Source organism: Pseudoliparis swirei, chromosome 5 (assembly GCF_029220125.1).
Source record: "Pseudoliparis swirei isolate HS2019 ecotype Mariana Trench chromosome 5, NWPU_hadal_v1, whole genome shotgun sequence".
In the NCBI taxonomy this organism is placed as follows: domain Eukaryota; kingdom Metazoa; phylum Chordata; class Actinopteri; order Perciformes; family Liparidae; genus Pseudoliparis; species Pseudoliparis swirei.
This window is the reverse complement of record NC_079392.1, coordinates 22,289,953-22,316,123: the sequence shown is the minus strand read 5'-3', so window position 1 is coordinate 22,316,123 and position 26,171 is coordinate 22,289,953. Positions and strand designations below refer to the sequence as shown.

Below are 26,171 nucleotides of genomic sequence, written 5' to 3'. Positions count from 1 at the left end.
CACACACACACACACACAAACTCCCGTACTACCTCACCCTCTTCGGACACTACATGCCGCAGCAAAGGGTTGACTGAGCCATCAGCTATCCCCCTGAGTTAGTTCTGCATACATTCTCAAGAGCTTCTTCTAAAATATAACAATTAGTGATGCAATTTGAAGGCCAGACTAAACTATACTTTAAAAAAATATTATATTCAATTCAATTCAGTTTATTTGTATAGCCCAATTTCACAAATTACAAATTTGTCTCGGAGTGCTTTACAATCTGTACACATAGACATCCCTGCCCCAAAACCTCACATCGGACCAGGAAAAACTCCCAAATAACCCTTCAGGGGGAAAAAAAGGGAAGAAACCTGGAGGAGAGCAACAGAGGAGGATCCCTCTCCAGGATGGACAGATGCAATAGATGTAATGTGTACAGAAGGACAGATTTAGAGTTAAAATACATTCAATGAATATGACAGAGTGTATGAATAGTTCATAGTAGGCATATTCCACGATGGAGACCTCCACGATCCATCAGGCAGATGGCGGTGGGGAGGAGGAGTGGGCGGAGTCTCAACAGGACAGTGGCGTAGTCATGAGCAGGAATTCCACGACCCAGACCTCAATGATCCATCAGGCAGATAGGATCTATGTCGTCTCATAGGGTCCGATGACCCCATGAGACGTGAAGTCAAAAGGACTCCAGGAGAAAGCAGAGTTAGTAACGTGTGATTGACAGATGATAATTCATCCTTAAGGAGAGAAGAAAGACGAGATAGGTACTCAGTGCATCCTAAAACGTCCCCCGGCAGCTATAAGCCTATAGCAGCATATCAAGGGGCTGGACCAGGGCAAACCTGATTCAGCCCTAACTATAAGCTCTGTCAAAGAGGAAGGTCTTAAGTCTACTCTTAAACGAGGTGACTGTGTCTGCCTCCCGGACTGAAATTGGAAGCTGGTTCCATAAAAGAGGAGCTTGATAACTAAAGGCTCTGGCTCCCATTCTACTTTTTAAGACTAGGAACTACAAGTAGTCCCGCATTTAGTGAGCGTAGCTCTCTAGTGGGGCAATATGGTACTACAAGCTCCTTAAGATATGATGGTGCATCACCAATCAAGGCTTTGTAGGTTAAGAGAAGAATTTTAAAAGTGATTCTTGATTTTACTGGGAGCCAGTGCAGAGCAGCTAGTGCAGGAGTGATGTGATCTCTTTTCTTAGTTTTAGTGAGAACACGAGCTGCAGCATTCTGGATCAACTGGAGGGACCTAAGAGATTTATTAGAGCAGCCTGATAATAAGGAGTTGCAGTCATCCAGTCTAGAACACGTGAACCAATTTTTCTGCATCTTTTTGAGACAAGATGTGCCTGATTTTTGAAATATTACGTAGATGAAAGAATGCAGTCCTTGAGATTTGCTTTACGTGGGAGTTAAAGGACAAGTCCCGATCAAAGATAACGCCAAGATTCTTTACAGTGGTGTTGGATGCCAGGGCAATGCCGTCTACAGAATCCACATCACCAGATAATTGATCTCTGAGGTGCTCAGGGCCGATTAAAATTACTTCGGTTTTGTCTGAGTTTAACATCAAGAAATTGCAGGTCATCCATGTTTTATGTCTTTAAGACATGCTTGAATTTTACCGAGTTGGTTGCTCTCCTCTGGTTTTATCGATAAATATAGTTGAGTATCATCTGCATAACAATGAAAGTTTATGGAGTGTTTCCTGATAATATTGCCCAAAGGAAGCATGTATAAGGTAAATAAAATTGGTCCAAGCACAGAACCTTGTGGAACTCCGTGATTAACGTTAGTGGTTATCGAGGCATCATCGTTTACAAATACAAACTGAGATCGATCTGATAAATAGGATTTAAACCAAATTAGTGCCGTGCCTGAAATGCCAATCGACTGCTCCAGTCTCTGTAACAGGATGTCATGGTCAATGGTGTCGAATGCAGCACTAAGGTCTAACAAGACCAGGACAGAGAGGAGTCCTTTATCTGCTGCCATTAAGAGGTCATTTGTAATTTTCACCAGTGCCGTCTCGGTGCTGTGGTGTTTTCTAAATCCTGATTGAAATTTCTCAAATAAACTATTATGATGTAGAAAGTCGCACAACTGATTTGCGACCACTTTCTCAAGGATCTTGGAGAGGAAGGGAGGTTAGAGATCGGTCTGTAGTTAGCCAACACCTCTGGATCCAGAGTGGGCTTCTTCAGGAGAGGTTTAATAACAGCCACTTTGAAGGAGTGTGGTACGTGGCCTGTTAGCAGAGACACATTGATAATATCTAATAGAGAGCCGCCAATTAAAGGCAAAACGTCTTTAAGCAGCCTCGTCGGGATGGGGTCCAAGAGACAGGTAGGCGTGTTCAAGTAGAAACCGTTGAAGATAATTGGTCACGGTTGATGGGAGAAAAGCCCTCAAATATACACCAGGGCATACAGCGGTTTCCAAGGCCATTCCACTTGAGGACAGATTGGCACAGGTTATGGGCAAGAGAATATTAATCTTGTCCCTAATAGTTAAAATCTTTTCATTAAAGAAGTTCATAAAGTCATTACCACTGAGGTTTATAGGAATGCTCGGCTCCACAGAGCTGTGACTCTCTGTCAGCCTGGCTACAGTGCTGAAGAGAAACCTGGGGTTGTTTTTATTTTTTTCTATTACTGATGAGTAATAGGCTGCTCTGGCATTACGGAGGGCCTTCTTATATGTTTTAAGACTATCTCGCCAAACTAAGCGGGATTCTTCGAGATTAGTTGAACGCCATATGCGTTCAAGCTTTCGTGATATTATGCTCTTAAAGAACATAAGACACACTGAACTGCTGGATGTATTGGTGGCAACCTATCTGACTGCTTTTCGGTCATTTGAGAGCAGTGCATTGCCTTTTAGGCGGTTTAAAAATAAAAAAAGCTACTCCAAAAGAATATTTTTAATTAATACTGTTTTAATCTACAATCACACAACAGATGTTGGATGCCGAGCTCTATTTGATACGTCAGCCCCGTTTGCTTTGCACTGCTGGGACAGTGTTGTTCGCCATCCATCATCTCACACTAAACGAAGGGGTATGACCCTTATCTGGGTACGTGGTGGGATTGCGCAATCGTGTCTTTCCTATTGTTTGCCAGCATTGTTTAACCGGGCGAAAAATGACAAATACTCTTATTTAGAACTTTATTTACACTCAGCCAACCACCACACAGGTCAGATGACACTTACAGATTGTAACAGAGTGCAATACTTTGTGTGTGGAGAATGTGAGACATGCTGCTTTGTAGTGCTTGCAGGCCTACAAGCTGTCCAGGGGGGGGCAGCACTCAGGGAGATAGCTGGGCTCTCTGTGCTACAGGGTCTGCAGTTAGTCGAGCTAGCAGGACACCAACATAGAAGACCTTCAAACCTGGATCACTGTGTACAGTAAATGTTTTATTTCAAAGTATCAAATAGTTGACCCCTGTCTAACATCATTATTGCAAGACTTCTTTTTGAGTTTGAGTCATAGATGAAATAGGATATTATGAAATAGTATAGTAAATATAAAAGGTGGATTATAATCTCTGAATCTTGTGTTGGTTTTGTTGTGATCTTTTGTTTCTTAAATATGTATATCCCTATGTCTACTGTTTTTGTCCTCATCAGTTTAGTGTCCTTTTTGTCTTGGAGAGATGTAATTCTATTTTTTTAAAGAGCGTTTTTAAAGATGTCTCCCTCAAAGTTTCTCTTTTGTCATGGTCCTTCTTCTGTTCATATGTTCACGATATTTTAAGATTATTATTATTAAATCAATATAGATTTTAATAAGAAATAATTTATTATATGTTATGGATATAAAGCCTAAGAGGTTTTAACACAATAAAGTGTTATTGCACAACGGTGATATATGTGGATTTAAGAATGTAATAAAAGTATTTTTACAATTAAAATAAAAACATGTTGCTTCACTTTGTTTCATGAAACTGATTCCACCCAAAATGATCTGCACAGGTGAAAACATTTATTTTCCATTACCACAGGAAAAACACATTTACAGATTTCTTTTATTTTTGTTGGATGAATGATACATACAGACGATATATTTTGGAGAAATAAAAAACACGACTTAAATTGCCATTCAAGCACATTTTTTACACACAAGGAACATTTTTTATCAGAAAACGTCAATTGAAGTCTTTTGGATGGTTACATTATCTGTCATCCCAGCCCAAATACATAAAAGCAGAGTGAAGAATACGCTGTATTGTGAACATTTAGTGCATTATTCCCACCATGTGGTATAACAGCTGTTCAGAGACACAACCACATTCATATATTTTGGATTCCCTGTAACATAATTGAATGCTTTCACAACCAGTGAACATATGGCCTGTAATACCTGCTCCCCCCAGCAGGGGGCGGTGTGCGCTAACATACGTCTCGTGAGGCGTTCAATAACTCGGGAATCTGAAATCTCAAAAGTGGCTACTGCGGATTTAGATACTCTGTAAAAAAAAATTTGAATTTTGGGGGATTTTTTTACTGCTTTGTTGTTCAGTAGGGCAGATAATATATGTGAGTTTGTTTTTTCAATCGACGTCGCTCCGTTATCTGCTGCGGGAACAATCCGCCTCGACGTTGACGTGGTCGCTTGGCGTGTCCCGACTTGGAGTGACGGCTGTGCGGTCCTATGATTTCTCCTACACCTCTTTTTTTTCTTCTTCTTCTTCTTCTTCTTCTTTTGACAAACTACATTGTTAACTTTACTTGAATCAGGACCGCTTTGCAGTTCGCCGGGACGCCGTAGACAGCCCCGGGCTTCAAGATGTCGGTAGCGGGCTTCAAGAAGCAGTTTTACAAAGCCAGCCAGGTTTGTGCAAAACTTTTCTTCAAGCTAACAACTGTCACGAAGGAGCTAGCCTCGTTTAGCTGCGCGAGCTAGCGGGTCCCAGTGGGCTCGTGCTAATCAGCGTTTAAGGAGCCGGTGACTGTGGTGACAGCCGCAAGATAAACGTGACAAAATAATCATAAAAAACACCCGCTTTGTGTGTGGCTGTGTAAAATATCACGGCTTTTTTTTAAGTTGTCCTCTTTGTGCAACGTTACAGTTTCTGAACATCTCTTGGACGTGTTTTTGCACCATGAGCTAACAGTTAACGGTTACATGCTAAGTTACTTTATTGTGCTGCTGTGTGTTTGTGTTTTTAAGCAACGTGTAAACCAACATATGCAGTGAGTCTGCATCCTGTGATAAACATTAGCCATGTTTGCAGAAGGGACTCTCCGGGTGAGTCAGAGCTCTTAGAGGTATATAATAATAAAAAACAGTAACAATACATGAACATCTCCAGCAAGTGTCGAGATTTGAAGCTAAAAGTGTATTCAGGTGAAGACCCTCGCAGTGTAACTTAAAATGAAATGAGTACCAGTGCTTCTTAGCGTTGAAGACGCAGTTGCCTATTTCCCCCAGCTGTGTTTTGTGTTCGTCTTTTGTTTAGTGAGACAGATCAATATTTAGGGCAGTTTGTGGAAGAGATCCAAAATACGATTGTTAGAAATGCCAACTGCCTGCCATTACTTTCTTTTTATTCAGTGTCTCAATCTCTGTGCCAATGTGTTTCATTGTGGCCAGCTCTCATAGTCATGGGTGGGGACGGTTAAACAAATATGTTTTTATTATTTTGGGGGGGCATTTTTCCCCTTCTACCCCTGCTGATGTAAGCAGGAAAGACATTTGGTCTCTGCCCAGCTTCCTGTCAGGAACACACTCAGATCCCTGTTGGTTTTTGCTGGGAGGAAAAATATCACAAAGCTGGCACTGACTGAAATTAAACATGAACAGTAAAGGTGTTTTTATGGAGATAAAGCAAATTGATGCATGAGAAAGTGACCCAAAAATTCCCTTTTTTTACATTGTTCTGCAATGCAGCTGCTTTTCTTGCCATAACTCCACGAGTCAATAACACTTGACGTAGCTCAGATTTTCTTTGCTGGAAGAACACAGGAAGTTGGCTGAGGACATTATATCTGTGTCCTGTAGCTCACACATCCTTGTTTTCCTCTCTATCCTTCCCCCTGTTTCTAAGAATTAATCTTAAAACGTCACTCAAAGGGCAGTCGGAACATAAAAACATCACACTCGCGGGAATTTTTGGTGTGACGGTGGGATTGATTGGTAGTCCCGAATGAGGAGGACGGTTTTATTTGTGCAGTTTATCAAGTTTATTCATGCTCTGATATAATTCTAGGTCTTACTGGTGGATGACTCGGATACAAAGAGATGCAAAGAAGCAACACAAAGCAAATATCCAGCGCATGACATTATATATTTTTGTTGATTACACAAATAACACTAGCTGTGTGAATACGTCTCACTGTTTGCTGTCCTTGCAAACAAACACATCTGCATCCAACCAATTTGAAGAAATCTGAGTAGCCATAGTAGTATAGTATATATTAAGATATCCAGTGTTTGTTTTTACCACCCCACATTCACTTTAAGAAGTATTAAATCTGTAATGCACAGGATTCATCGTATCTTTCATCAAGACAAGTGCGAGGTAAACGGTAGACATACAGAGTTCCTGTTATAAAGTAATCCACCAGGAGTGTCTTTTGAGTGTTGAGACACCGTTCACTCAGGTTTATGAATATTGATACTGATTTACTGGAAATAACCAGGAGAGATTTTCATTTAGAATTTTAAATGCAGGGAGGTGGAGAAATATTAAAAAGAGCCATGGTGAAGATGTATATGTTTGTATGTATGTTTGTATAGTTTGTTTACACACACACAGGCTCAAAGTAATACAGCCCAAAAACATTCACAAAAAGGTTATCATCTGACTTAACCCTTGTGTTGCCTTAGGGTCATTTTGACCCGAATCAATATTACACCCTCCCCCCGCCTTTGGGTCATTTTGACCCGATTCAATGTTTCACCCTCCTGTTACCTTTATATTTACTAACATATTTTACCCTTTGGGTTCAATTTGACGCCAGCAATTAAAACCTCCAGAAAATTATTAGAACTAATATTGTTTTCCAAGTTTAAGTGTGAGGCACTTTATGTTTGTTTGTTGACTACCGAAAGAACACCGACATTAAACATTGAATGGGGTCAAATTAATCCTAGGGCGGGGGGAGGGTGTAATATTGATTCGGGTCAAAATGACCCTAAGGCAACACAAGGGTTAAATAGAGTATTTATAAGCATCCAGATGCTAACCTTGATGTGGATGTTTGGGGGTTTTGAGCCTGTGTGCGTGTCAACAATAATGTCACGCTGACATGAACGATGTTTTCAGGAGCATAATTGGAGTCGCAGTGCTTTGCTTTCAAAGTCCTGTAAGGCAGACACGAGTGCGGGAAAAGATAAGATGTCAGAAATGTTGGAGTGCAATCTTAACTCTGAGGTTGGGAGTCAGTTGCTAAGCAGACAAAGAGTTGAGGCTGTGTCTTTATTCGTGGCCTGAATCCCCCGTCATGCGCTATCCGTGTGCAGCAGAGGCTCGGCGTCGGTGAGTCAGCTGCTGCTGGGGAAACCGTAGCCATTGTGCTTTTTCCCAAACCTGTATTATTAAATCTGTATACTTACAGCTTTAATCTAAACGTTTGGGACTACGTATGAAACTCTACTGTGTACTCTCCCATCATAATATCCTTTATAAAAGCATTTCCCTGAGACCCAGAAGGCCTTGGTAATTCCAGTAATCACAAACAGCCGTTTGAGTCATGTAGGAAATGACTCAAACGGCTGTTGCTCCATCACAGGCCAGTGGATTTAACCCTCCTGTTACCTTCACATTTACCAACATATTTTACCCTCGGGGTCAATTTGACCCCAGCAATTAAAACCTCCAGAAAATTATTAGAATTAATATTGTTTCCCAAGTTTAAGTGTGAGGTACTTTATGTTTGTTTGTTGACGACCTAAATAGCCCTTTAAATATATAAAAAAGTTGATATTTCTTATATGTTTGACACAGTGAAAAAGAGCCTGGGGTCAAATTGACCCCAAAGAACACCGACGTTAAACATTGAATGGGGTCAAATTGACCCGAAAGGTAACAGGAGGGTTAAGGTGAGGAAAATGGTGTCTTCACCTTTTAGCCTGAGACTGAGTGGAGTGTGTCCTGTCCTACATGCCTTTTTATAGGTCAGGTCCTAAAATTATACAATTATACAAATTATACTAATCAGTTAAAGCTGTGAGAATACTCTTATGTTGTTATTTTCATGGCCTCTCCGGCAATAAATACTCCAGTACTTACTGGAATCATGGGGTTAAGCGCCAGTAGAAACTATTATTGTTTGCTTTTGTCTGTGCAGAAAAGGTTTACAAGTTACTGTGCAAGCGAGGACTGTTGTTGTGTGAAACCTTTTTTTACAGGGTTCGTACGGTCATGGAAAACCTGGAAAAGTCATGGAATTTTAAAATGGTCATTTCCAGGCCTGGAAAAGTCATGGAAAAAAACTTAAATCATAAAAGTTTTGGAAAAGTCATGGAAATTTGTTATATTCACATGTTCATTTACGCCGAGTTTGAAATAATGAATATGTTTTTTAAAGAAAGACGCTCAAAATATAAGCCGGCGATAGCTCTCGATACGCAACATTTTCTAAATTGTTCATTTTTATACCGAGATTTCAGTTTGGTCATGGAAAATTGGTTTAAAGTCATGGAAATCCATGGGTCAAAATGGGTAAGAACCCTGTTTTTAATAATTGTTTTAATCTTATCGGTTGTGATGGGGGTTGTTTTGCCCATTCCACTTGGAAAAACTCCGACATGGAACAATGTAGCTCATGAACACAGCTGTCACGGTTTTAGGTTTTTAGATGTCACAGCGGTAAAGACTCATTATGAAGCCAGAATAATTGAATTTGTTTTCCAGTTCCCTGTCTCCTAATCCTGCTCTACAGTGGAAATAATCAGCCAAGAAGGACATCCACGTCTGTAGCCTAAAAACATGCTGAAATACATATGCGTTCAATCTGCTTAAGTTGAAGCATATTGTCTTTATTGGAATAAAAAAATGTTTAAAACTTGTCCAACGTCTTCCTCATCCTGTAAAGTGTAAACAAATGTTCATTATTGCATTTTTTTTAGTCCGAGCAGGCGTGTGAATGTATAGTTGAGATGAGTTTATGCGCCGCCCCGCTCTAATTAAAACCGTACGTGCAGCGTTAATGAATCGGCACCTTTTTCTGTCTTTTCTCTCTCTAGATGGTAAGTGAGAAAGTCGGAGGTGCTGAAGGAACGAAACTAGATGAGGACTTCAAAGACTTGGAACGGGTAAGATGGGCATCTTGTTGTGGTCTGAAAAGAGCAACATCTCCCTTCCAAAGCCGTCGGTTTGACACACAGTAAACACACGTACTGCTGCTTCTGTGGGACATCGGGTCTGAATGTTTACACCCCATTTATAGCCATATACCCACATTTTAAAATGGGCACTGTTGCCTCACAACAAGAAGGTCCCTCCCACCACCAACACCTGGATTTCCTTCGGTGGGGTGCGCGTTAAAGCCAATGCCCAAATCATCATGACATCATAAAATCTGATTGACGCACCAGATCTGTCGGGTCACCAACTAGATTGAAAAGCCAGAATAATTTAATACATTTTCCATGAATGAAATGTCTGTTCCACTTCTGTCCATCCTGGGAGAGGGATTCATATTATCTTCATTTAAAGGGGACCATGTACAGTTAAAACATAAATGTCACCATTTGATGCACTTTACCAGATTTTAGCTTCAGCTAATTTGCATCTGTAGTCCCTTGACGGACCATAACAAACATAAACTATTAAACAATAACAAATAGTACAGGATATATACACACAATGCAAAGCTACAACTTATTAAAATCCCTCCTCTGTGTCTCTCCCTGAGGTTTCTTCCCTGGTAAAAGGCTTTTCCTGCACCGATGTGAGGGTCCTCGGACACAGGAGCCCGTATGTCTACAAGCCCTCGGAGACAAATTTGTGTTTTTGGGCTATACAAGAATAAGTTGGATTGAATTTAAATCGATTATCCAAAATTTGTTTATGCAATTTTTCAAGCAAAAATGCTTACATTTACTATTTTCTGGGTTTCTAAGTGTTCTAATATGACAGTACATTGAATATATTGTCTGTTTGGCAGACAAAACAGGTACTTTGTAGACTTGATGAAAGCTATTGGCTGACTGTAGCCTAAACATTTATGTGATTTAATTCAGAAAAATATGGTATTCGTATATTATCAAAACCATTGTTGGTTGCAGTCCTTATTTAAATCAAGAACATGACCAAATCCAATCTAAATAACAAGAAATGAATGCTAAACAAGGCATTCAGTTTTTTAAAGTCAGACCAGCATGTTGAGATGCATATCATGTACTATTTTCAAAAAGGATGGGGATGGAAACTCACTGTATTTTACTCTATTTTTAATTAGAGTATTATTTGTACAATACAAACTATGTGTATGAGGAAGCAGATGAAAACAAAAGGTTTAAAAGCATACCTCCTCTGCCGGTCACCATTTTGCTTTCGTGTTTCCAGTCGCTCTGTGGTGCCCTTGTGATGTATGCGTGTGCTTGCTGTGTTTTGCAGAAAGTCGATGTGACCAGTAAAGCGGTCGTGGAGGTAATCTCCAAAACATCAGAATACCTGCAGCCCAATCCAGGTGAGAAAAGAGAAAAACCCTGTCTTCACGCATTTATTGAAACCGTATGAACTCCCTGAGGAAATGTAGTCCAACTCTTTTCTGCAGCATCGCGGGCCAAACTGTCCATGTTGAACACCATGTCAAAGATCCGGGGTCAGGTGAAGAACCCCGGCTACCCTCAGGCGGAGGGGCTGCTCGGGGAATGTATGGGCAAGTATGGACGGGACCTCGGAGAGGACACTAACTTTGGTAAGGTGTGTGTGTGTGTGTGTGTGTGTGTGTGTGTGTGTGTGTGTGTGTGTGTGTGTGTGTGTGTGTGTGTGTGTGTGTGTGTGTGTGTGTGTGTGTGTGTGTGTGTGTGTGTGTGTGTGTGTGTGTGTGTGTGTGTGTGTGTGGTTGTGTGTGTGTGTGTATTTATTTATTTATTTTTTATTTATTTATTTATTTATTTGTATGCGTGTTATTCGCAAAACTCAAAAAGTATTGAACCGAATCGCATGAAATTTGGTGGGATGATTGTTTATTATCCGGGGACCAGTTGATTAGATTTTGGGATCGATCGGGTCAAAGGTCATGAACAGGTCAAAATCTTTCGCAGAACTCAAAAAGTATTGAATCGAATCGCATGAAATTTGGTGGGATGATTGTTTATTATCCGGGGACCAGTTGATTAGATTTTGGGATCGATCGGGTCAAAGGTCAAGGTCAAAGGTCATGAACAGGTCAAATCTTCTTGAATCACATGGAATTTGGTGGGATGATTGGTTATTATCCGGGGACCATTTGATTAGATTTTGGGATCAATCAGGTCAAGGTCAAGGTCATGGAAAGGTCAAAATCTTTTTTTTACCATAGCACGATACATTTTTGTCCAATTGGCATGCAACTAATGCCAAAATGTTCATAATTCAATGCCCAATCTTGTGATATGCGAAGGTATGCGCTCTACCGAGTGCCCGTTCTAGTTAAGTATTGTATTCGTCCCCGTGTTTAGTTTAGTTGGATACCATCTGTTACTCTATATTTGGTCTGATGGGATTCTCTGGTACTCCACTATTGTTCAACTATGTCACTGAGCGATTACTCTCTGTCTGTGTGGCTCAGGCGGAGCGCTGGTCGATGTTGGAGAGTCCATGAAGAGATTGGCAGAAGTCAAGGACTCTCTGGATATCGACGTCAAACAGAACTTCATTGATCCACTGCAAGGGCTCTGTGACAAGGACCTCCGAGAGATACAGGTACGTTGACGACGTCGAATCAATGTCAGGCCCGACGGTATTCCCGCCTGTGCCCCCTCCTAACCTCTGTGTGGCTCTTATCGCTTCAGCATCATTTGAAGAAGCTGGAAGGCCGCCGCTTGGACTACGATTACAAGAAAAAGCGCCAGGGCAAGATCCCAGATGAAGAGCTCCGACAGGCCCTCGAGAAGTTCCACGAGTCAAAGGAAGTGGCCGAGACGAGCATGTACAACCTGCTGGAGACTGACGTGAGGACTGATTTGTTAGTGCGAGCTGGTCGTGTCTGTTCTCATTTTAATGCTGATCCTCTGTGCAGTACATCTTTAAAATAAAAAGGGTAATAACTACATCTAAAAGTCAGGTGTGAAAGCAGTTCATACTTAACACAGCATTTGTTATATTTACCAAGTTTTAAATATTCAGTCTAAAGATCCAGAGGTCCTTGCAGTGATATAATAATCTAATACACTTTTTTAGAGGATAGCAGAATCATATATCCACCGCCATATCATGTGGAACATTTCATTCATTTTGTGACCAGTTGTCGAGCTCCACTGAGCTCCGCCTTTTCTATTTGATACACACCCGCTGAACAAACACGCAGCAATAGTTACACCTATAAAGCGGTTTGGCGAGCACGCACACTGGAGATACACCTGTCTCCAAATAGCTGCAATTCACATTTAATCACTATTTGGCTTTAGGAATTATTTGTTTGCCTAGTAGGTGAGGAGACATGGGAGAACAAAAGCTTCGAGCATGTATCTGACCGCATGTAGGTCAGAAGGTATTTGTGTGTTTGGTTCTTATTATTAATATTGAGATGGTTGGCTGTGAATATGATCTGCCCCCTGGAGGAAGTCTGTCTGCTCCGTACGTCCAGCCTCTTTTTCTATGTTGTTCCCGAATGATGTGTGTATATATACATTTAAACAAAGTTTTAAAAGTTTGACAAAATAATCTAAACCCACGGTCTCTTTTTACTAGCATGAGATGAGGTTGATTTAAGATTATTTTGTCAAATAAATATAAATTATTCATAATAAATCAGCTTAATGTTTATGTGTCTTAAAGCTGCAGTACATGCATTTATTACCCGTTTTATTTGATGATGATGATATTTGTCGCTGATGATGACAAATTACAGTAAAAAAGCATACAAAGGTACAGAAAAGAGAAGATGTACATTACCAACAGCATAACATGAAGAAGAAAGACAAAAAAAAAAGGAACCCCCCCGAACAAACAGGGAGTAGGAAAAGTACAAAGGAGCAAATTAATACACAAGCACACACATTGGGAGGCACATAGTAGGAAGCTTGGGGGTAAGGAGATCCAGATCAAAATCCAACAAGCCCATCCATTGGGGCCAGGCAAAAGGTGGCCAGCAGCAAGCCAGCCCAGCGCAGCAGCCAGCGCTAGCAGCGCCAGCCCCCCCCAGCGTCCCAGCCCCCACTGGCGTGAAAAGGGGGGAAGGGGGGGGGATGGGGGTGAGTGGGAAAACAATCAGTAGAAAAGGTTCAAAAGGTGGTTCGTGTTCCCTGTCTCCACTCCAGGCACAGACAGAGTTCTCAGTCAAGATGGAGAAGATGGCCCAGATGGCCTTGAAAGGAAGAAGGAAAACAAAGAACTGGGAAGGGAAGTGAGGGAATGGAGGGAGAGGGGAAGGAATTCTTCAGGGGTCTTTTTTCTTGTTGTGCCTTGGCCGTGGCACCGTTGAGGGAGAGGGAGCAGAGAGCAAGCAGATAAGATTAAGATCCAGCATTGGGCCACATTTGTCTGCCATTAAGCACACCTGCTCCACCACCATTCCTCCCATTTTTTTCCTTTTCAAAGCAATCGTTCCTTTTCCTCGGGGGCTAGCTTCCTTTCTTTTCCCTTTCTTTTAAACCAGGGCAAACCCAAGCAAACAGCAGAAATCCTGTAATCATAGTTCAAAAGGTAGATCTGTAGGTAGATCTCTCACGAAAGTCACGGAGGCAGGCCCACACACACATCGTCCATCGTAGCTGCAACGCACCGGCCGGCAGGGCGGCCAGGTTCCCCAACCCAAGCTTCCCCGAGAAGACGCAATCAATTGTCGGAGTCAGAGACGACCAGATGAGATGATTGATCCCATGGGTTTTTTTTTTCAAGAGCGCGAGAGAGAGAGTCTCTCTCTCAAAACACAAACAGACATGACGAGAGAAGCCAAGCAGGGAAGGGAAGATCATGGGGAGGAGAGTGAGAGAAAATGCGACCGCCTCCGAAGAGAGCCAATAATAATGAGTTTATCCATTGGAATGAAAAATACAGTAACTTAAGCAAAGTGACACTGATTATCTTGTGTGTGTGATGCATTGTGTGTGTTTTTAGATAGAGCAGGTGAGCCAGCTCTCATCCCTGGTGGAGTCCCAGCTGCAGTATCACAAACAGGCCGTGCAGGTGCTGGAGGAGCTTTCTGTAAAACTTAAAGACAGGTGCAGCAATGACACCTGACGCACACAAATACCAATAAATACCGTTAAGTGCCTCTGAACGTGCAGCTTTCTGCTCGGAGCTGCTTACCGTCTGGATCTGGTTCAGTCGCAGTGACTTGAAGCGTATTGTTGGTTTGGAAATGCGGGAACTTAAATAGACTTCTCTTCATGAACAGGATGCGTGACGCGACGACGCGACCACGGCGTGAATACACACCCAAACCCAAACCCATCTATGACTTCGGAGACGACAACCATTCAAAAAACGGCTACGCAACCTCAATGGCCCCTCCCCCTTCACGCAACTCTGGTAAGAAACCGCTGATGTGAGATCAATGAGGATCAACAAAGGTAAATTCTACTCGACACATTTCAGCTAACTATAAATGATGAAGAATGCAGTTCAGACGCCTTCTTGACAAACAAAGAACAAAACAAACTCCTTCTGAGGCATGACTTTCACTACGCTTAAACTACAGTCTCAAAGCCACACACAAGGGCAGCATAACATCTGTCGGAAAGAGCAACAAAAAAAAACATCCAGCTGTTTTACACATGCAGACGATGGACTGAGCCAGAGTAGCATGCCTGCAGAGAACACATTCCTCCCAAGCCTGACAGAAACTAAACTGGGGAAAATAACCCTCCGCATCGCCGGAGTGATTACGCAAGACCTGCAACCCATCAGGGCCGCTGAGCACAACGTGAAACAAATGTCTTTTTGTGTTGTCCTGTTGAGGCTGTGTGAACTGTCGCACACTGAATGTTTGACTTTCGATTGGACTTTTCCATGAAGGGGAGGGGTGGGTTTGTGTGTCCTGTCCTGTCATCTGGCTGGCATTTCTCCAACTGACATTGTTCCTCTTTTTCTGTGATATCATCAGAGCCGTATTTTCACTCGGCCACATTGTCCTTTCGGAACCCCAGATTGTGTGAGTCACAGTTTGTTATCGTCGCTTTTACTCTTTTTCTTTTGGTCATCACAATTCTCGCGGCGGGGAAGTGGTCCAGTGTGCTTGCTCAGCTTCTGGTGTGAAATGTAGGAAGTAGGATACAAGTGGCTTCGCACCGGTTTGACAAATAATTGGTGGTTTATGTAGCGCTCGTCGTGTGTGTGTGTGGTTCTTAAGATAAAGCAACATCCTGGAGTCTAGATTCTGCAGCCTGATTTGTTAACGTCCCTTCAACCACTGATGCCGGCCCTAATATATTTAAAGGGCTATTTAACATATCATAAAAGAACAGTCAGTCTATTATTATTACTATGTCAGTAAGTTATAAAGAAACTGTTATGTTTAAGGGCAAGAGTATTAATTATCATGCAAGACGCAAGCTGCTGGTGCCATAAGTATAATTGGTTCTTCATTTTTTTTAGTGGTATTTCAGTTAGTATCAGAATTATTGTTACAAAACGTAATAATAGGCATCCATAAGCTATTTGTATCACTTAAAAAAAATATATATATAGTGTATTTCTCACCACCATATTGCATAATATGCGGGTCATCATCTTTATTTTTGTGTCCATTTCTAAAAACACATTTTCAACCCATTAACTTGAGCAGCTATTGATTATTTGACTAATCGGGTATTCTGCCGATTATTCCATCGCGTAGTCAGAATTGCTTTATTAATATCCTGCAACATTTTGGTTCATACTGTCGTTTTTAACCAACCGCAGCTAAAGAAAAAGCTCTCCACTACGTGCTTGGCACCAAACGAATGAAAGAATTAATAATCAATACAAAGTTTTTCTCAGTTTATAGTAGCACCATCAAGATTTGCACATAAATATTTTATTAATCTGTGTTTTGATCATTAGAGCTGGATATTGAAGGAAGAAGTAAAAATACATAATTCAATATGCCAGTATTTTCTAAGCAAATAAATCCGCATCACAAGCACTGATGGGAATACGGGCCATATTAGCTTACAAGCTAATTACCAGAATTAGTCTATTTATCAAACGGCTCATCAGACGTCTTTCAAAAAAGGGAACTTGCCCCTGATTGGCATTAATTCTAAGACGCTCTACTTTTTAGAAAAGTGTTTGTTATTGCCGTCGAGCTGCGCCGTTCTTTATTTCTGCATGCTGTGAAGCGATGCAGAGAGCGAGTGACTCAAGCTTTCCCCGCCTCTGGTGAACGCGAGACAATGAGAAAACTGTTCGGAGACAAAAGAGACAAAAGAGCCGAGCTTGTCTCCCCTGCTGCTCCGCGTGAGGTCACGGAGAAAGGGAGAGGCGGAGGAAACGACGGAGAGAGGGAGGAGGAGGAGGACGCTCGTACATCGACCTGGCGTCGGAGGAATGTCGTGGCTTCAGCTCGTCGGCGCTCTCGAGCCCGCCTGACTGCGCCGCGTGCTCACGTTTTACGATCACACACGAGCAGTACGACAGAATACAGTCAACCGGCCGGCGCCGCTCGCCGTGTCGGAGAGCGCCGCGAGTAAACGGTCGGGGTCGACCTCGTTTTTGCCGTCGCCTTCCCTAATTCTTTCTGTCCCGACTTGTGTTTTCTCAGCCCCGGAGCAGCCGTGCTGTAAGGCGCTTTACGACTTTGATCCAGAGAACGAGGGAGAGCTGGGCTTCCGAGAGGGCGACGTCATCACCCTGACCAATCAGATCGACGAGAACTGGTACGAGGGCACGCTGAACAGCCAGTCGGGATTCTTCCCCCTCAACTACGTGGAGGTCCTTGTTGCGTTGCCACACTAATATATATATATATATATATATATAGAGGGCAAAGGAGGAGACTGATGGAGAGGAGGAGGAGAGAGCAAGTAGAGTTAGAGAGGGCGGAAAGCGAAGCCACGGGCCGCTCCGCAGAATATTCCTGTTCACCTTCCGCTCCGACGTCACCATCGCAGACGAGCACTTTTTTCCCGGAGAAGAAGTCCAGACCAGAATTTCAACCCGTTTCCACCCAAAGGTAAAACAAAATCTCGAGATGGACACGAAATGGCGTCACCCGTTATCTGGCAGTCGCAAACATTTCCCGAGGACCAACTGTTGACACATTTACAAGCCTTGTTTGCCTTTTTTTTTAATTGCAAATTACTGATCTCCTAAATATGACTTGTATGAAATCTGGTGATTATGATGGGGTGCCACATTTCGTATTGTCCGTTTGGTGTGAACGCCATGTGGAACTTGACTGAATATTATCCTCATTTCAAGTCTGAAAACATTGTGCCCCTTAAATACTCGAGCTCGTCTCTTGATGCCACCTGCTGGTGAGATTGAGAACTACTTTTACTGAAACTTAAACTACACACGACTAGAGATGTAGTTTCACTAATTATCTCAACATTTTTTTTAAAATCATTATAATGAGAAATGAGACCAAATTAGTGCCAGATTCAGGTTTACTATTTGTAATGCTCTTTTCAAAGATCTATCTCTAAGCTGTGCTGATGGCTTCAGACACTGGTGTCCTAAAAATGTTTCAGTATGCGAGTCTCAGTTTTTTTTAAAAAGTAGAACTGCTTTCGGAATATGTGAGAAGATGATTTGAAATTGCACCTTGGTCCTCAAATGAGATTTGTGTGTGTGTGTGTGTGTGTGTGTGTGAGACAGACCTACTCCACCATAACACACAGACCCAAAGTTAAATGCAGACGTTGCACCTGTTTGTCACTCAAGGGAGGCGTGTGTTTGTTGTTTCGAGGTTGTCTGTTCGAGAGGAGGCGGAGCCAAAAAAGTCTTTATGAAATGCAATAGAAGCATCTCTCGTGGTGCGCCTGTTCGTCAAACTAAGTATTCTGTAACATAGCCATATATTCATTTAGTTTAAGGCCTGCATGTTCAGCCTTTTCCTTTTGTGGGGTCTTTTGACCCGTTCTAGGCGAATAGATGACGCTGCTGGTCAGCCTTTCATATTCATCAATGAGTATCCCACTATTTCTGTCTGCCCTTGTGTCTTTTTGAGAATGTCGAACTCCGCTTTGAAACGTATTCCAACCCTGCGTGATGTTGATGATTCGCCATGGCTCCGACTCGGTGCGTTTGTCGGAGCGTCGGGCCGATGCAGACGGCCGTCGTTCCTGTTCACGCGATCTGTTACGACGAGGCTGGTTTCTTGTTCTGGATTCAGCCACAGCCCTCACCAGCAGGTGGAGTCTGATCCGACATACAGTGTACAGCATGAGAGGAAAGACCTGGGGTGAAAGGGAACAACATCAAGAGACGGCATCATTGTAATTGATGCGAAAATGTGTTTGACGAATGTCCCCCTCTTATCATCTGTGTGTGTCCATCACTCCACGCCGCCAACCACTTCCCCCACGCCTGGGTTCGGCCCCCGTCTAATATGTTTACATCTCTGATCTTACCACATTTCAATACTTGTATCAAGTTCAGGGCAACGTTAAAGGACTGGAGGAGGTGCCGTCTGGATCCCACGGTTATCAAATGAAGACTTTGATAGATTTGTTTTAGTGCCTTTGGAAAAGAGGGAACGCACCGCAACTAATCCAGCAACCAAAACCTAACCTAGCTACTCAAGAATATGGTCATAAAATGTATTTTCTACTTTTTTTTTTTTTTTATTTCTAGCCTTTGGCACTTTTCCTGTGTAAAGATGAAATGCATGGTGTGTGTGTGTGTGCACAGCTCCGACACTACAGGCGGTTTCCTGGACCCGTGTTGTTTAGACTAGTGAGGTTTATCGGTAGAGCACCTGAAGAACTGATATGTGTGTAGATTTTAATCTGTTTGGAAAAACATGTCCCACTGATTTTTTTTTTTAAAAGGCTATGTATTTGTTTCATAAGTCTTAAATGCTTTTTGAACAGCATTAAATCATTCTGGCTCTCTATAGTATTATTTTTTTATATTAAAGACCTTTTTGACATTTAAATTAATCTTTGCATGTAGTCCTATATTAGATGTTGTAAATGTATGTCTTTAGCTGGAAGTCGCCTTTCTACTTTTGGGATGAGTACAGAATTTAACCGCAATATTTTGTCTTTTATTATTAAAGTATCTGTACGTGCTTCTTGTCGTCGTTGTCCCCCCCCCCCCCCCCCTTCTTACAATAAAAAGAAAAGAAAGATATGTTATTGTTGCGTTATCAATTGCAAGTTCTTCTGACATCATTATAACTTTGAAAATGTAATAACATTTAACTTTAGGACACTGAAAAATGTTTATTAACTTCAATCAGTGTTTTTATTTCAGGTTTGTTATTTATTTCTTTAAGATTTTAGATTTGTTCGTAGTATTTATTTCACAAAGTGACTTTGCTGTTGTAAACATTTCTGCTGCACTAGAAGCAACTTCTTGTTTTATCTAAAATATAAATACCTTTTAATCCTGCTCTAGATTCTTTTATTAATTAATAATAAAAGGTAAGAGAGGTCTTACTATTTATTGTACTATAGATTTTAATTTAAAAAATTACTTGACTATAAATAGTAAAATATTACTATTTACTATTATATATTACTGTTGTGCCCTGACTTTCAGGGTTTAAAAAAAAAAGTCAACCAAGGTTGTTTAAATAGTTCCAGTGTGTATATTTTAATGCTTTGTGGATCAGCAGCAGGCTGACGGCTCCGTCTTCATACACCAACATCACACAATCCACAGTGAGAAATAAATACAGTACAGATAAAGAGGAAGAACATATCCGGTCTCACATATCCTGACAGGGAGACAGTAGAGGGGCACATTCACAACACGGCACATGCACACAGGTTCATTAATAATAAAAAACAATTTGCATGATACAATATTACTTGCACCACATTGCAACCATCCAATTTCACTTGAACACGTTCACAAAACTTATTGCAGAGTACAGTTCGGATCAAACACTTGCATACTTAGCTACTGTCGTATATTATTCACTTCTCATTTTCACTTCCCCCAACTACTGCTCCATTGGTTTAGTTTATAAAGACAATGACAACACATTGGAAGTCAGCATTGTCCACACATCTGTACAGACATCATAGTACAGGATGCTGGCACAGAGGCACATAGGTCCAACAGAGAAGAGGCCAATCAGGCGGGTGGATTTCTGGTCCATGAAATGCTTCTGGAAAATGTTGGTCGTGTGTTCTCTGATCTGCTGCTGTTTTGGTTTTGAGTATCAATTGTATATTTATCTTAAACTCCCAATAATGCTGTATCAAAATGACTCATTCAAAGCATCCATATGTTTTTCAAGCAGGTTTTTACATGACCCCCCCCCCCCCTCAGTGTGTGCAGCTCAGCTGACTGTAGACATGCTCTAAGATCTGAGAGTAGGCCTGATCTTTGGGAGCGTGGCAACTCAGAGAGCCCTGAGGAAGAAGAGAGAAAGTTGTACGAGTTGGGTCGGATGGTTCACTACGCAGGAGGCTGTACGAGGAGTCCTAAACGAGTGCCAGCATCATCATCATCATCATCATCGCTTGCTATCAATCCAGGTGAAATCCATTCTGTGATTTAAGGTCTTCTGTTCGTCGCCCTACCTTGATCTTGTCCATCATGGTCGTATCGGGACACCAATACTGGCTGAACTGGACGAGGTCGGGAGCTGTCCTGTAGTAGTCAACCAGCAGCATCTGTGGTGGAATTAAACATCTTTTATAATGATTTAAAGTATATTTATAAAAAGACATTGTGCCAATTTGTATTTCGTTGCAGTATTGCGTCTTAGTGTGTATGTACCATCTCATTTAGAACGTCACTGGTGAGAAAGTTGTCCTGTACGTAGGTGACCTCTACCGCCACTGGGATCCCGTGGTCATTCGGCCGTTGCTGCAGGAAGGCAGATGATGCGGGAGTTATGAAGAAGAAGCATGAGCAGAGGTGTCTAAATTGACAGTATGAGAAAAGACTAAAGTGAGTAAGAAAAGCTGTGAATTCAGAAGCGGAGCAGTCCTCACCTCTGGCGGCGGTACGACCCAGAACGGGGTTATTGTGGACGCCACGCCTTGATTGCCGTGGTAATACGGTCCTGGAAGAGATTTATTTGTGTACAGCTTAGAGGCCTGATGGTCAGAAGGCTTGATGAGACGACCACAGTTCATGATATTAATGATGCCTTCACTTGCCGTGGTAAATACTGGATGTTGTTGCTGATTTAGAGTCTCCACATAAACATCCCGTCATGGCATTTATTGCAACATGGCTGCAATCATTGTGCAGCAGTTCCTGGAGGATGTTTTATTCTTCTTTCATTCATTAATTAAGCATTCTTTTTATATATTTTATATGTCTTTATTATTATTTTTATCTTCACTTTACCCCATCAGCTTATTGCAGTGCAACTCGTGGGTCATTATTTTTATTTTTTTGTAATCACTATGCTTATATTGTAGATGGAGCCTCTGTATCTTCTGCTTTGTAATGTACGTAGTATTAATTCAGCAATATCATTTAATTCTATTTAATTTCCTTAATAAAGGGACTTTTTCCCAACTGTTTTCACAGCTCCCTGTGAAAGAGATAATAACCAGGAATGTCCCTTATCTATCACATCGATATGGTCCCACACTGTGTGTAAAGGCACGTACCACAGATGATGCCCAGACAGGGCTGGAAGCCGTTGTTTGAACCCTGCAGCCTCAGCTGGTGGTCCATCTGGGAGTCGATGTCCTGCAGCGACGGCAGAGCCGGACCTCGCGGGTGACTGTGGTACCAGCCCACCAACGACAGCCCACGCATGAACAGGTTCTGACAGATCTGGAGCACAGTCCACATGACCGAGGATTAGAAAAGAAGACTTCCTTTTAATGTTGTTTCACTTGGGTAAAAGGGATTTAGTAGAGAAGGCTCACTAATGTGGATAGATTATAATTATTAACCCTTAGATTGTATTTTTCAGCTGAATTTTGTTCCAGTTTGGCTTTGAACTGCAACTTTTTATCCATATTCTCTTAACTGATCTACTTTTATATATTAAAATCCATCTGGAGTCGGTGTTTGGTTTGTCCATTCTGGGCTACTGTAGAAACATGGACCTTCTACGTATGTAGATACAAACAGCTAATTCTAAGGTAACAAAAACTCGTAGTTACTTATTTTCAGGTGTTTTTTATGACACACTGTACTTTTAAATTCTTTATTCCAGGACCGTTCGATCAGTGCTGCTAATCTATAAACAATTTTATGAAGCTGGAACTTGAATTTTTTTTAAACTCAAAGATTATTAACGGAGACAAACTTGTATTCAAACCTCACTTAAGAGCAGAAATGCAAAACTCTTTCCGGGTTTAACCCACTCGGCACTCTAGTCAGTCTTAACTTCCCAGTGATGGAAATTCAAGAGCCGCTTCTTTAGTTTCTGGCTTTAGAGAAGACGGATGCATGTTGACCAGTGCCGGCTGCTGGACTGTCCTGCGCCACAAAGGGACCTTGTGAATTTGTATTAATGGTTGTCATTCACCTTCATGCTTTCTCTAGCATACATGTTGTCAGCGCAGACTACCTCTTCACCATGAGTTTATCAGTGTTACCTCTTCCTCAACCGCAGAAGCAGAGTCTCTGTCTGCCAGCCTGGTCCGACAGGGGAAAGCCCTTAAGACTGTCAGCACTGAAATACATGGAGTACATAGAGAGAGAGAGACGATGGGGTTAAAGATGGCCTCACCTTCCACTCAAATGTCTCTTTCTTATCTTACTCACATTGTGTATTTGTATCCCATCGTCCTCCGAGGTATCCCACCACCTCACTGGTGGTCAGGTGGCAGTGGAAATCCTGATGAGGATAAAGAAGCAGGGAACGTGGTCGACTAACTGTTCATCGGGACTCCATTACCCTGTTTTAGGCGTGGGTGCTACTGACCATGAGCAGCAGGACGTTACTGGACACGGCGACATTGAAAGGCTGGAATCTGTTGATGGCTGAGAAGGCCGACAGCTCCACGAGTGTGTGCGGATCTCTGAGGATGAAAGATGGAGTCTATCACACTCGTGGTCACAGAAAGCGACGTTGACCTTTCAGAATAAAAGTCGGTACCTGGCAGCATCCCTGGTGCCCAAGGTGCAATATCTGACAGGGATTCTCTCTCGGTCAGTTCTCCGTGAAACCATCACGTCTGCAAAAGTTAAGAATGGCATTTGTTGAAACAGAAGAAAAAAATCATTACAACTTAGATGAGAAGAGAATTACTATTATTATTACCAATTATTCCAGGTTTGTTGTTCTTGTTCTCATCTGCCTGCACAGCGGTCTTCCCTTCCTCTTCATCTTCATCATCGTCCTCCTCACTCACCATGCTCTGGCATCACAATAAACATTGGATATGACATTGAATATTGTAGATACAGTGATACAGACTCAAGTCTTGAAAGTCTTTTGTCCTTAAAACAAGTGAAAACAACATTTCCAGAATATTTCATGTTTCCAATGTAAATAAACTTGTTTCAAGTATTCTCTAAAATCAACCTCTTGGAACACTCAATGTACCTGCAGATTGATTTGACTTGTTTAAAGATAATTAGTTTTGTAGGAATTCTAATTATTTTAACCTGCTCATGACCCTAACCTGTGACCGGGCGACTTTTTTTAAGTGTTATTTTGCCTCTTACCAATTTCATCATTCTTCTTTTTCAGAAACAATATTTCAGTCGCCTAACTGAACCATGAACTAACTGTTTATACAGAACAGATTAAAGGCGTCATCTTATTTGGGCTCAATCCTTCACCTGAAACAACAATGTTGGGAAGAAGCTTTTGACCTCTTCCTTATTCACGTCAAAATTGGAATGTTTGAACTTGATGCACTTTAAATCCAATACTGCTCACGGTAGTATGTTTGCCTCATATTTAAGGCTATAAACCGACTATCGTAAGTATAATCTAAAGTTCTGTTGTGCTCTCACCATGTCGGCGCTGGGTTGGTACTTGTGCAGCCAGGTGGTTTTGTACTGGACCAGCTTCTGACCGCGGTAGCGTACGGACGCCCAGCCACAGCCAGACTTCTTGGCTGGGTTGACCAGACGTTTGCAGTGTGTTGCCCAGGCACTGGGCGAGTTGAAGATCTGGCCCGTCTCCACCCACCGGATTTTCCCATCATTCAACAGGTCTCCTACAAAGTTCTTACCCTGAGGGAGCAGAGCGGAGAGACATTTTTAAAGCAAACAAACAAGAAGTTTGTTCCTTCTTTTTTTTTAATAAAGCCACTGCTTAGTGTGATTCATTTCCAGTGAATCATGTCTGGTTACATGAATAAAAAGTGCAACCTCACGTGACTTGCATAAATAATGAATAACAACATTCTCTCTGTACCCAGGTGTGATGTGTGTTATTACCAGGTAGTGGATCGCGAGCACGCCGTCTCCCGGCTCCACCAGGCCATCCTTGAGCAGCACTCTCAGGGTGATGCCTCTCCGGGTCAGCAGGGAGCTCCGGCCAGAGCTGGACCGCAGGTCTGCCTCCTCTCCTCCACTGAGCTCCTCCTCATCCTCCTCTCCTCCGTCCTCCACCACCTGTGGAGAGCTGGGTGGCTCTGAGTCTGAGAACACACACACACACATGGATGAATCCTAATGTGTCTGCTGGAGTGGCATGTGGGTGTCATGCTAATGTTAAAAGATGTAACCCGTGGCATTTTTGTGATGCGTGTACATCATGTTTTCTCATCAAACAAGCCTCTTGTGAAAAGTCACATCACTCTTCATAATTAGCCACAGCACCTGGCCACCAGGTCAACATCTCTATCAAAGCTACATCAGGAACAAAGCCAATGCAAATGGCCATTATTTTAATTCTAATGACTTTATAGGCCTAATGGAGCTCCACTGTAATGGCAGCCGGCATCATTCATAAGTGCAGTATGCTAAAATGATAGCAGCCCAATATCATGGTAAAATAATCTCATGGGGGCAAAAAATAATCTAAATTGGCATTTCATTAATTACGGCTAAGCTATGCGGTTGGCCATTTGTTTCCACCTCCCATTAGGGCATGGCTTTTTCCGCAAGAAGAGGCCTGCCCCCCCACCCCCACCCCTCTGGTTAATTTCCCTCAGAATTACAATTAAACCCTTCTTTCATTATTCTCACCCATATCTCTTGAAAGCGACGGAGAGAGCCTTTAAATCCCCCCCAAAAAGCGGCTCCTTCTCCGGGCACTCGAGGCTGTGCTGGGGTCGAGCTCCGGGGCCGATTTCACAGATACACTTCGCCACACGAGCTCCGGCTATTATTCAAAAACATAAAATGAAGGCGTCTGCGGCTCCGCAGCGTAGTTTCCTTGTTGTGTTGCTTTAATGTCAGTTCCCCTCCCCTTTCTTTCTCCCTCTACCCGTCCTTGTCACTCTCCCCAGTGTTCTTCGGTGCCATATGCCCGGTCTATCTGCCATTATTCACACATTCGCGAGACGAAAAAACACCACGATTTCGTAAATAATGTAAAATAATGAACCAGGGTGGCAGGAAAATGTGTTATAAGTGGTATTAAAATGTAAACAATGTCGCGAGGAGTGCAGCTCTCCGTGTCGCGCCCTCCGAGCGCGAGAGCCAACCGCTATTTAGTATCGTTTAGCTGTGAGGCTGATTAAAAGTGCGCCCTGGAGATCAAAGTGACTTCAAAGAGAAGCCGCGCGCGAGGCTGGCGAAGTGTTTGGGTCATTAGAGCACGACGTCGGCCCCGTGCTTTGTTACTCTGTTGTGCTGCGGTTTCCTTCGCGATCCGCCGAGGTGCTCCTTCTTTATCTCCGGAGAAGAAGCACATGTATACCGGCGAGCGGCCTGCGGAGGGCAGCAAACCTCCAGCGGAGTGTGTCTGAACCGGGTTAAGTTCCCGGTTCTTCCACCTGGTGGTAATGCAGGCCCGCGTTCACACAACCGGAAACAACCGCGTGCGTTGGGCTCCAGAATGGGCCCAACCTCACCCTGTAAT

At 42.4% G+C, this 26,171-nt stretch overlaps 2 protein-coding genes across 3 annotated transcripts; one reads left to right on the top strand and one right to left on the bottom strand.

Annotated features, from left to right (window-relative positions):
• Positions 1 to 4,681: 4,681 nt before the first annotated feature.
• sh3gl1b (SH3-domain GRB2-like 1b) lies at positions 4,682 to 18,529 on the top strand. Of its 2 annotated transcripts, none has more exons than XM_056414331.1 (9): positions 4,682 to 4,845; positions 9,205 to 9,273; positions 10,580 to 10,652; positions 10,740 to 10,883; positions 11,739 to 11,872; positions 11,962 to 12,120; positions 14,228 to 14,331; positions 14,508 to 14,641; positions 16,854 to 18,529. In XM_056414331.1, the coding sequence occupies exons 1-9, from the start codon at positions 4,801 to 4,803 to the stop codon at positions 17,045 to 17,047; spliced, it is 1,056 nt and encodes a 351-aa protein (XP_056270306.1). In that variant the 5' UTR covers positions 4,682 to 4,800; the 3' UTR covers positions 17,048 to 18,529. The 2 variants fall into 2 exon arrangements, with proteins under 2 accessions (XP_056270306.1, XP_056270307.1); XM_056414332.1 differs by having other exon boundaries at positions 4,816 to 4,845; positions 9,205 to 9,937.
• A 1,298-nt stretch (positions 18,530 to 19,827) lies between these two features.
• mpnd (MPN domain containing) lies at positions 19,828 to 25,951 on the bottom strand. The gene is made up of 13 exons (XM_056414323.1): positions 25,334 to 25,951; positions 24,581 to 24,783; positions 24,152 to 24,373; positions 23,451 to 23,547; positions 23,286 to 23,364; positions 23,112 to 23,208; positions 22,952 to 23,024; positions 22,783 to 22,859; positions 21,841 to 22,009; positions 21,211 to 21,281; positions 20,993 to 21,082; positions 20,794 to 20,886; positions 19,828 to 20,622 (listed from the first exon to the last, which is right to left on the bottom strand). The coding sequence occupies exons 1-13, from the start codon at positions 25,335 to 25,337 to the stop codon at positions 20,536 to 20,538; spliced, it is 1,362 nt and encodes a 453-aa protein (XP_056270298.1). The 5' UTR covers positions 25,338 to 25,951; the 3' UTR covers positions 19,828 to 20,535.
• Positions 25,952 to 26,171: the final 220 nt, after the last annotated feature.